Source organism: Vulpes vulpes, chromosome 14 (assembly GCF_048418805.1).
Source record: "Vulpes vulpes isolate BD-2025 chromosome 14, VulVul3, whole genome shotgun sequence".
NCBI classification, from domain to species: Eukaryota; Metazoa; Chordata; class Mammalia; order Carnivora; family Canidae; genus Vulpes; species Vulpes vulpes.
Window position 1 is genome coordinate 100,308,193 of NC_132793.1, and position 11,934 is coordinate 100,320,126.

General features: G+C 48.0%; 1 protein-coding gene across 1 annotated transcript; it reads right to left on the reverse strand.

The window, feature by feature from the left end:
- Positions 1 to 648: 648 nt before the first annotated feature.
- Positions 649 to 11,934, reverse strand: RLBP1 (retinaldehyde binding protein 1). Its single transcript, XM_026003201.2, has 8 exons — positions 11,605 to 11,934; positions 9,344 to 9,433; positions 8,962 to 9,090; positions 7,510 to 7,714; positions 5,683 to 5,861; positions 2,547 to 2,705; positions 1,514 to 1,624; positions 649 to 1,213 (listed from the first exon to the last, which is right to left on the reverse strand). Exons 2-8 carry the CDS (start codon positions 9,353 to 9,355, stop codon positions 1,055 to 1,057), a joined length of 954 nt encoding a protein of 317 aa, XP_025858986.1. The 5' UTR covers positions 9,356 to 9,433; positions 11,605 to 11,934; the 3' UTR covers positions 649 to 1,054.

Below are 11,934 nucleotides of genomic sequence, written 5' to 3' on the forward strand. Positions count from 1 at the left end.
CGACCCTCAACCACCACACTAGCCAGGCTATAGGAACAAGTGTGTGCCCCCAGATGGGCAAGGCAGTGGAGGATCTTGGGAGAAGTCCCTGGCAATGCCCACGAGCCCAGCCAACCTTTCTCCAGGAGGGAGAGGGATGCTCAGCACCCAGAGGCCTCTGAGAGGAGTCTCACCAACAGGAGCATGCTCAGGGAGGCCTGGGTGGCTCAGCATCTGCCTTTGGCTCAGGTCATGTTCCCAGGGTTCCTGTAGGGAGCTTCTCCCTCTGCCTATATCTCTGCCTCTCTCTGTGTGTCTCTCATGAGTAAATAAAATTTAAAAAAAAGAAATATGTACAGCTGGAAAGTCAACTTTTATCACTGTAAAGACTGAAGACAAAACTTTCCCTGGCTGACAGTAGGATGAGAAGGCTAGGAGATGTCATCTGTCACACCTAAGTGGAAAGACCCCAGGTAGGAGGGGACACAGCTGCCACCCTAGGAATGGGTCCAAGCCCCTGGCCATCACTGTACAAATCACACTGCGCCCAACTGAGAAGACAGGCCACCCCAAAATGGAGCCATTTCGAGGCCACTCCCGCCCAGAATGCCACGTGAGAAAGCCCTCCCCTGCCTGCTGGCCACCAAAATTATTGTGTTTGCCAGATCATTTTGTAGCCACTCTCTTTTATCCTTTTATTGGATTTTATTGTATTTTATTTTGGCAGGGAAGAGACCTTTAAATCAATCTCTTTGCCTGTTTTCACAGACCCTAAGAGCTAAAACTGCTAGAGAGGAAATCGAAAAGATGACAGTCTTTGAAACTCAATCCCACACACAAGTCACTGTCCTAAACCTCGAGGCAGTAGGAATATAACTGCCCCCAATTATTCTTGTTCAAGAAAACTCCCCCTGTTTCACTGACTTGGGAGGAGAGGGACACCTGAACTCATCCAAGTGTAGGGACGTTCAGGGGGGCCACAGCCACCTTAGGCAGTCCTTTTCCCAACTTCTGGTCCAGGATGACTGAGGAGAGCCTAGAGATGCTAACTACAGGGTGATGGCAGGAGACACCCTCAGAAGGCTGTGTTCTCGGCTTGGGCCCGGGGACCAAAGAGCTGCTCAGCAACCACCTTGCCATCATATTTGGGCAGTGTGCCCCCAAAGTCAGCGGGCAGTATGTCTTCATCAATCTCCTGGAAGAAGCCAGAGAGGTCATCTCCATGGACAAAGACCTGCAGGGAAGGAAGCCAGGGAGACAGAGCTGAGTGGGAGGTGCCCTGAGGAGGAGGGACGGAGGGGAAGGCCACAGCATGCCATATCTGCCTGGTGGTGTCCATCTCCACCGTCCTCCATGTTGTGCTGTCACTCAGCTCAGAACCATGGACAGAGCCCGAGGAGGGCCTGAGTGAGGTCCCTTCCTCCTTTCACCATCATCCCCTCCTTGTCTCACGAACTCTTTCCTCTTACACGCTCCCATGCCCCCACTGGCCAGATAAGCACTGAGCACCCTCCAGGTGTGGCCATGCACTCACTCTTTGGAGCAGCTTGTTCTTCAGGAGGGGCTTGACCATGTTGTAGGTGGTGGTGAAGTACCATGGTTGGTGGATGAAGTGGATGGCTTTGAACCGCGCTGGGAAGGAATCCTACAGGGACAGAGAGTGCCCCACCCTGTGGCCCCTGTGGGTTCAGAGGCTCCCATTCACACCCCCATTGCCTCTCCCCACGGCTCCAGGACACACTTGTCTCCTAACATGGTTGCCCCAAAGGATAGCCCACTAGGAGTTCCATCCCTGGGCCAGCAACTGGGGAGCTCTGGCTTCACCAAGGCTCCAAACTGCAGGGAGGAAGCCCCAGGGGCCAAGCAGCCCAACCCTCTCCCTGCCGATGCCTAACACCTTGCGATTAAGTACAGTGAGGAAATGAAATGGGAGCCTTGCTTGGTTTTTAGGTGATGGAGCTTTTTCAAACCAACTTGCCTGCTGACTGGACTTACAATTATTATAGAACCCAGGGACACTACTGTCACACATCACTGTCCTCCAATATCCCTTCATGACACCCATCTCACACTCCTTTCCCAGGTATACTTAAAGCAGATTTCAGAAGGCTTTCTGACACATCAGTATATGCAGGAGTGAGTCAGGGACGTTAGTTATAATCCCTTTCTTGAGACAAATTCACATCAAAGAGAAGAGGATTCCAGGTCAAAAGGTGTAGGCAGAAAAAAAAAAAAAAGGTGTAGGCAGGTTCAAGTCTGACCTCTGCCACTTTAGAGTTTTATGACCTTGAGAAGTCACTCAACTCTCTGAGCCACCGTTTGAGCCAAGGTTTGTAAAGTGAATCAGGGAAGAGGGGAGGGTCTGCTCTCAAGGAATTAAAGAATGAATACGAATGCTTGGCACGCTGTCGATCACCACGCAAGTGTTTGTGGTTTGCTCATTATGGTGCCCGGCGGTCTGCTTCTCGGGTCACTGCCCGCACCATTAAGCCGGGAACCTGGGCCCAGCTTCCCAGCCTCCTGATCTGTGAGAGGCTCCTACAGAGAGCTGAGTGCTAAGGCCTCACCTGGAGCATGTCCACCATCTTCCTGAGATCGGAAGCCCGAAGTCCAGCAGCCTGCTGCATGGTAAAGCCCTTAAAGTTCTCAATAATGCAGAAGCCATTAATTTGAGTTTCCTCATTCTCTAGTAGCTTCTCCAGGATGAAGCAATATGCCTGCAAGATCTTGGATACAGAGTGAACAGGTTGTAAGACTCAACATGCCAAGATAATTGAGGGAAGAGCTAACTAGTACATCCCTTACTGGAGGAAACTTGTCACACTCCTTAAACTGGGACATTCCACCTCTGTGGATGTGCCCCAAGAAAATAACCTTGAGTGTCATATCCATGGCTAGAAGCTGGGGTGTTTATCCCTGTACCCTTATAATAGTAGAAATGTTAGAAGCAACCTAAATGCTCAACAATAAGGGACTGGTGAAATTATGGTACATTCATGCTGTGGAATATTCTGGAACAGTTAAAGTGATATCTATACAATGATACAGGAAAATATTTATTCATGATATACTATGGTAGGATATGATTCCATTTTTATAAGAAAAAGTATGTGTAGTGTGCATGTATGTGCATGTTTCTTTAAAAAAAGTGGATCGGAAGGATGTCAGTGGTAGAAATCTCTGGGTAGTAGAATTGTAGATGATTTTTAATTTATGATTTTTTGCATTTTCTAATGAGCATTTTCTAATTACATTTCTAATGTAATAAGAAAAATATTTTTTTTAAGATTTTATTTATTTACTCATGAGAGACAGAGAGAGAGAAGCAGAGACATAGGCAGAAGGAGAAGCAGGCTCCCTTTGAGAAGCCTGATGCAGGATTCAATCCCAGGATCCCAGGATCATGCCCTGGGCCAAAGGCAGACACTCAACCACTGAGCCACCCAGGTACCCCCAAAATATATTTTTAAATAATCTCTTTTTAAGATTTTATTTTTGGGGGTGGCTCAGCTGGTTAAGTGTGTGACTCTTGATCTTAGCTTGGGACTGGATCTCAGGATCATGAGTTCAAGCCCTGCATTGGGCTCCACACTGTGCATGGAGCCTAATTTTTTTTTTTTTTAAAAAAAAAGGTTTTGTTTCTTTTTTTAAAGATTTTAGTTTTAGGTAATCTCTACACCCAATGTGGGGCTCGAATTCACAACCCTGAGACCAAGAGGTGCATGCTCCAACTAAGCCAGGCGGGTACCCCAAGAAAAAATATTGTTAAGTCTCTTCCACAAACACACACATGCATGCACACACACCCCTCAGTCCTAACGCCAGTATCTTAGTGTAAAACACCATAGGATGTTGGCTAGCTCCAGGACCATTTAACTCTCTCTTGGAGATATTAGCCAATGCAACCAAGTTTTTTGTTTTGTTTTTTTTTTTAATTAAGGGCATAAGTAGAAAAGGAAAAGAAAAATTGCCTTTTATATTTATATAATATGTTAGCATTCTTGGAAAACCCAAGAGAATCTACTATAAAACTAACATAAATAACAAAATAATTCAGGATATTAAATCAATATTCAAAAACAATAATTTTCATATATACCAACAATAACCAATCAGGTGATACAATGGTAGAGAAAACCCCATTTACAGCTACACTTAAGACAAACTTAAGGAGAAATATGCATAATGTTTGTGAAGAAAATTTTAAAGGCTTCTAAAAATTTAAAAGTAGGGGGCACCGACTGACTCAGCGCATAGAGCATGCAATTCTTAATCTTAGGATCATGACTTTGAGCCCCACATTGGGTGCAGACATTACCTAAACAAATATTTAATTTTAAAAATAATAAAATAAAAAAATAAAAGTTCAAAAGTAGGCTCATAAAAGGGACTGCACCCCTCATCTGTGGACAATATGGCTGGCCACAGGTATTGCATTCGTGAAGATGCTAACCTCCCCCCAGTGTGTTCCCAATAAAAATACATTTCTCCTAGAGCTAGACAAGTTAATTCTCAAGTCTATAGGGAAAATAAAAGTCTATAGGAAAAAGTGGACAAATAAAAATAGCTATAAAAGCCCTGAAAAAGCGGAATAATAAGAATAGAATTAACCCTAATATATTAAACATTCTACACAATCTCTGTAATTGAAACAGTGTGGTATTGGAGCATGAATCGACAGAGACCAATGGTACAGAATACAAATCCAGAAATAGACCCAAATATATATGAAAATATAGACTATGATAAAGATGGCATTTCAAGTCATTGGGGGAAGAGATGGACTTTGGCTCAGGTCATGGTCTCAGGGTCCTGGGATCGAGCCCTGTGTCTGGCTCTCTGCTCAGCAAAGAGCCTGCTTCTCCTTCTCCCTGCTTGTGCTCTTTTGTCTCTCTTTCTTTCTTTCTCTCTCTCTCTCTCTCAAATAAATAAATAAAATCTCTTTAAAAATTAAATGCAGAGACCAAAAAATACAAAAACACTAATTCAAAGGAATACATGCACCCCTATGTTTACTGCAGAATTGTTTACAATAGCCAACCAGGGAAGCAGCCCAAGTGTCCAACAATACACAAATAGATAAAGAAGATACGGAGATACATAGTGGAATATTATTGAGCCATAAAAAAGAATGAAATTTGCAGTGGCATGGATGGAGCTACAGAGTATAATGCTAAATGAAGTAAATCTGTCAGAGAAAGACAAATACCATATGATTTTACTCATATGTGGAATTTAAGAAATAAATGAGCTAAAGAGAGAAAAGAGAGAGAGAGGCAAACCAAGAAACAGACTCTTAACTATAGAGAACATACTGATGGTCACCAGAGGGGAGAGGGTAAATAAGTGATGGGGATTAAAGAGTATACTTACCATGAAGAAAAAAAATAACATGACAAAAAAAAAAGAAAAAAGTCATATGGTCAAATAAATAAATATATACAGAGAACTCAGGCTGCTTAATGGGTTGAAACTTTGGCTTTCCAGAATCTCTCCCAACCCACCGTCTATTAATCCCCGGGCTCTGTGTCACTCTCAGCTTTCAGCACTGGCAGGACTGACCCACACCTCACTTCCACCTGGCCGGGGTACCAGGGAGCAACGAGGAATGGGCCAGTGGCCCCCCTGTGAAGCTGCTGGGTCTTCTGGCCACCATGGCTCACCCTAGGAACTCCCTGCCTGGGAAGGTCAGCCCCAACTGACCTCATCGAAGGTGATTTCTTCGGAGTCCCAGTTCTCGATGTTGAAGAGCATGACCACTCGGCCATACTTGTCCCGACTGGGGAGGACCCCAGGATAGCCGGCCTCGACGGTGCAACGGACAGCCTCCAGGGACAGGCTGTCGAAGAGCTCTGGGTACTGCAGCCGGAAGTTCACGTAGCCTGGCAGGAGGAAGGCAGAGGAACCCCTCAGGGAGCCAGCCCATCTGGGGGTGGCACAGGGCGAACTTCCAGAGACCTGGACTCCTGCCTGGCTCCTCCACATGCGTCCTATGTATCGTGACTGAGCAGGATACGCAACCTCTCTGAGCCCCTTGTCACTTCTCAAACACAGGAGGATACTATTGGCCTATATCACCAAATTGCTGCAGTAATCAATGAGATTCTAGGTATGAACATCATTTGTAAATTGTGCATGCAGGAAATGTAATCCTAAGTCTAAGGATGATTATTACTTGTTATTTTCTCTTGCCCACAGACAGAGGCACAGGCTCCCCAGGTGGGCACAGGATTAACTGAGTAGCGGTGAGAAGACCCCAAGATAAAACCCCAACTCGAAGCAGAACACAAAGGCCCTTCCTGATTCCAGAAGCACTTCTATCACCTACAAACCCACCCTTATCCATCCTGAACAAGTCTGCTCCCTCTCTACCCTTGAACTCTAAAGGAACCAGGCCCAGGACAGGTGTTCGGGGAGCCTTTGCCTAGGAAATGCCACTGACCTCCTCACTGTTCCTACTGCACTCTAGGTATACCCCCATCACCTTGCTATTCCCTCTGCCCTACTGCTCTTCCCTCAAGATACCTCATTTCCTTTGCATTTTTCTTCAGAAGTTCCCTCTGCATGAGAGCCTTCATGGCCACTTTACCTAAAACTCCAACCTCTCAGTTCCTTACATCCACCTCCTTTATTTTTCCTTGTTATCCTTCCTTTTTTTTTATTAAGATTTTATTTATTTATTCAGGAGAGACAGAAAGAGGCAGAGACCTAGGCAGAGGGAGAAGCAGGCTCCCCGCAGGTAGCCTGATGCGGGACTTGATCCCAGGACCCCAGGATCACAACCTGAGCTGAATGCTCAACCACTGAGTCACGCAGGTGTCCCTTTCTTACTACCAGTCTATGTAATTGTATTTTATTTCTCTGGTTTATTATTTCTGCCGTTAGTGCATGAAGTCCATGAAGGCAGACAGTTCTTGTCTGCTTTGCTCTCTGCTGCATCCTTTGACCTAAGAGTGGTTAGCACAGGTTGGCTGTGAATTAACATTTGGGGAAGGAAGGAAGAAGTAAGAAAAGGAGAATTGTTAGGCTGTGGAAGACCTGTTCGGACACCCCTTCTCTCACCCCGGCACCAAGGCACCAAGGATTGGATTTCCTCAGGAAACTTGTCTTCAGCCAGACAGCAGGGCCTGGGCAAATCTGTCCTCAGGGCTCCTTCCCAGGGCTGGCACCATCTCCAGTCCCACTCTGCATGAGGTTTTAGGTACCCGCAGGGCCTTGGGCACACACTGCCTTTCCTGCAGCACTCCAGCCAAAGCCTAGGCTGGGCAGGAGCGGGGTGGGGACTGCTCTCTAGGACCAGGAGATAGAAGGGAGCCAGACCTCTAGGAATGTGGGAGGCTGTTTAGTTCACAATCCATGTTTCGGGTAGGGATAGGGAGGCTCAGAGAAAGTGACTCTCACAGGGCAGGGAATGAGCAGGAATGGAGGGGACAGTCTGTTCAGTGCCTGGGTGAGAGTCAACGCCATTCCCACCACCTCTGCGCCCGCCCTCCAACCTCCAGGAGGCTATCCCTCCAGTGCCAGCCTCACCTCGAAGCAGCTCGTAGGCACGCCCCACATGGAACTTCCGCGCGCGGATGAAGCGCAGGAAGAAGGCACTGTCCCTTCCCTGCACCCTCTCGGCCACCGCCCTGGCCAGCTCCTGCCCGGTGGCAGCCTGCGCCTGCACCAGCTCCTGCAGCTCTCGCACCACCTCCTCCCGGGTCTCCTCCCTCTCGTTCAGCTCGTCCTTGGCCTGGAACAGGGTGGGATGGAGGCAGCAAGTCACTGGCAGGTGCACGGGTGCAGAGCAAGACGTACAGGCTGGCTGGCCACGGGGTGGAAGGTTGCCTCTGGGGCCATCGCTCCTTGGCCCCCAAGAGCAGCATCTGCACTGGCAGCACCTCAGGCCACCAGTTACATTTGCAGAAAATTGGGTCAAACTGCCCATCCTGGGTTTGTTGGCCAGAGACCACCAAAGGTGTAAACGTTTCCAACGACAATAGCCTCCACTTCCTGGAGCCCTTACATAGCCCTCTGCTAAGGCTTTTAAATACCGCAGGCCACAACCTATCACCATAAAGTGCTTATTTACGTCGCATTTCTCAGGGTGAGCAGACTGAGACACATAGCGGGGAAGGTGACCCAGGCAGGAAGGGGCAGAGCTAAGGCTCACACTCAGGTTGGACTTTCAATCACTTCTTTCTGCAGCTTCCCAGGCTTGATTCTGATCTTTTCAAAAACAAAGATACCCCCAAAGACAGTAGTCTGCCACCCACCCCTGCCCTAGAGCCTCATATTCCTTCCCTTGGCTGGGCCTGAAGAACCCTTCCACAGGCCTCAGGCAGCTCTGTCCTTGGGCAGCATGAAAGGGGAGAAGGCAAAGGAGGGGGACTCAGGTCTGGGAGAACTCAGCACTTTTCCCTTGAGATGCATAGGTTAGCAGAGATGGAACCTAAAAGCCCAGGCTCAGCTAAGCCCTGAGATAGCTCTGCCAATTTCCACAGAGCACAGTCTGATCCTCTCTGAGCTTGTGCAACAACCTTCTTTCAGAGGTACATTAGGCAAGACCCAGAGAGGAAAAGCAACCTGTTCATGGTCATACAGCAAGTTGAAAGTTAGGTCTGATTCTAGAACTCGGCCTCTTGCCTATCCAATGAGGGCAGCAGCTGGATTCCTGTTCCCCTGGGCCACTTGCAAACCAATGTTCCCCATATTTGAATCTAGGATGAGCCCTTGTCCAGAGGCCCTACATCCTGGCATTGATAACAAGGGACTCTGTTGGTGCTGTAGTCTTGGATTAGGCTGGCCTGGATGTCTGGTCAGCCCAGGAGGTTATGGCCCTGACCTACAGGATGGCCCCTAGAACAAGCCAGTCCATTAGGTCTAGGATAGCCTAGAGCACTGGGGCTGAACCCGTCCTACAGGAGAGAGGATGCTATCAACATTCCCCCCTTGTTAGCCTGCCCTAGCCACCCCTCCCCACACCATGGGCCACCTCACCTTCTGTAAGGTATGACGAGGGAGCTGGCTGCAAGGGCCAAAGACAGGCCCATGGTCCTTGGTTGTAAGCCGCTCCAGCTGGGCACGGAGCTCCTGTTCCTCTTCAGGGACCACACGGAATGTGCCCACCTAGGCAGGGAGAAGTCAAGAAGAAGGAGGGAGAGCCCCCATCAATCCAGTTAAATGGGCCTGCTCAGACCTTAAATTAGTACTTTTGTGCAAGGTCACTGTTAAGCCTTCTCCCTTTGGGTGGGGTCATGGACCACAGAAAGGTTGTATGAATGGGTGCACATAACCCTGAGTGGACCAAACAATAGAGAAAGGGGAGGTAGGGAGGGTGGGAAGATAGATGGAGGGGAGACCAAGGCACAGGGATACTCACGCCTTCTGACATGCTGCCTCTGGGAGACTCAGAGTCCTCAGAAAAAGAAGGGCCCCACTTTTGTCCTGGCCTCTCCAGGCAGCCTCCTCCCTAGGGCAAGAAGTCAAGGCTGCAGTGGTCTGGACAGACCATTCCATTATTGTCTCAGAACAGTAGATCTCAAACTTTTGAGTTCATGAGAATCACCCGAGGAATCTGGTAGAAATGCGGGTGCCTGGGCCTGCACCTTGTGACTCTAAGTCAGGAGGTCTGAACTGGGGCCCAGGGATCTGTATTTTAAAGCAGGACCCCCAGATGGCCCTGAAGAAAATGATCCTTGGGCTACACTTTGGGAAACACTCCTTTGAGAAGGAATACACACAAAAATACTGCAAACCTTTGCTCTTAAGGTGAGTTGGTCCAACCAGGGAAAAACTAGCTTTGGCCTCTATTCTGAAGTTACATGATCACTGCAGCGTAAGGCAATCCCCCTCCTCCTGTCTGTGGCCTTCCTTCTCTTTCCCAAAGGGGGATCTCAGAAACTTCCCAGCCTAGTGGATGGCCCCTTCTCCAGTGCATTCATTCTCAGGAGGGGTGATGACTAGTCACATAAACAGATTACTGAGTGTGTGTTCTGTGCTTTGTGATGTACTGGGTATTTTAAAATCCATATCTCAGAGCCAGAGCTGGCATTATTCTTCCCATATTACATAGCAAGAAGCAAGTCCCAGGGAGAATAAGTGAGTTGTCCACTGTCACACAACCAGAAATAGCCAAGGATCAGGCCTTGAGCCCAGGCTGTGACTTCCATCAGCACTGAGATCCAGCCCTTTGTGGCATAAGTTGGACCTGTTTCAAATTCTGTCTCTTCCACTTGCAAGCTATGTAATTTAACCTGAGTCTTGGTTGTCCCCTGTAAAAGGGAGGTGGAAGGAGGGTAATGAAGGTTAAATTAAATACTGTGCACAGGAGCAACGCTTGGCCACCAGAACAAATTGCCCACATGACAACCTGCTCAACCCACTGTGTAATTTTGGAGACAGCTCTCCTGTTTCCAGATTTTTTTCCCTCTCTTGCCTAAACATCCCTTTTAAGGGGCCATCACCACCCTGCTCCTGTCTCTGACCAGGTTTCCACTGGTGTCAGTTCTGTCACCTATTCACTGTTGATGAGCAGCAAAGTTGGGACTTGAACCACCACTTTGACAGTTAGAGCCAAGACCTCTCCAGACAAACTCCCTAGGGAAATGGGTGTTGCAGAAAACCCTTTAGGGTCAGAGAAACCTGGGTTTTAACTGAGAATTGTCATTTACCACCTGTATGACCTTAGGCAAGTTATTTAACCATCCTGAGCCTCAGAATTGGCCATAAAAACTGTACCTACCAAATAAAGTTGTAATGAAGATCCTACCATTTTTATAAGGTACCTAGCTCAGTGTTTTGCTCTAAAACATGATTTCCCTTCCCTTTCTTAGCATCAGATTGATCATTACCCTAGTGTGCCCAGAGACACTTGGAGGATCCCAGGGAATATCTGAGGATTCCTAATTCCCTGCCTCTCCCACTCCCTAGACCCAGCCAGGGCAGGGAACCCACCAACAGGAACCAAACCTAAGCTTTCTCTCTGGCTGGCAGGAAGTTTTCCAAATGTGTGGATGCAGAGATGGACTGCAATACTGATGTGGCCTCTCTTACTTGGGTTTTGCTGGAACAGGAATGGAAAAGCTGATATAATTGTCTTGAGGAGCTTAGATGAGAGAGATAGTGGCTAGACACCCTCAGCCAGTTAAGGCGATCATTAGGACAAAATAGATGGTTAAAATCAGTACAGCAGCTCTTTTTAAAATATGCCCAATCTAATTAATTTTGAGTTTTTAAAATACTGATTTATGAACCGTATACAGTGAAAAAACATTCACCCCCCCCATTGCATACTGAGGCTGTTCCGTGCCATCTAAGGATGCCCAATAAAATACAGAAAGCCCCCATCCCACATCCATTTCAGATGAACAACAAAAACCTTGGAAGTATAAGTATGTCCCATGAGACATTTGGGACATACTTACACTAAAAGAAGTCTTTATTCATCTGAAATTCACATTGAACTGGGTGTCCCATATTTTTTATTTGCTAAACCTGCCATCAGGGTTGATCTAGCACAACTTGGAGAATGGCCAGTTGGTTTCAGTTTTACAGGCAGCCTGGTATGTGGTCTCCCCACCCCCAACTCCTCACCCCAGTCCTGGGCTCCCTGGCCCAGCCAGACCCCTGCCACTGACTTACCTCCCAGCTCCTCCTTAGGGCTACCTGGTGCCTGTGTCCTCCTCCTCCTCCTCCTTGTTGGGGAGCCTGGAGGTTGCCTCCACTGGGGGCGTGGTCCGATCAGCAGGCTGGGATTAGTATGTCACAAGGAAGTTCTCAAGGCCCACAATTTCCTGTTAAATCAGGCTTACAGGGAGACCCAGATTGGGGCAAGTGAAGCACCAGGGGGGAGAGGGGATCAGCCTGGGCCTGGCTGCAGCCACCTCAAAGCCCTCCTTTGTGTACTTCTGCTCCCAAGTTCCTGCTCAGCCATGTGGAAGCCCAGCAGTGGGGGTGGGATCTGGGCCAGTC

Bases quoted from the DNA above. Each gene is read 5' to 3' on its own strand.
- RLBP1 (XM_026003201.2), bottom strand. The intron at 5,862-7,509 runs GTGAGGCTGGCA...TCCTCCTGCCAG, and splicing joins TGCCTACGAGCTGCTTCGAG to GCTACGTGAACTTCCGGCTG. The intron at 1,214-1,513 runs GTGAGTGCATGG...CCTTCCCTGCAG, and splicing joins AGAACAAGCTGCTCCAAAGA to GTCTTTGTCCATGGAGATGA.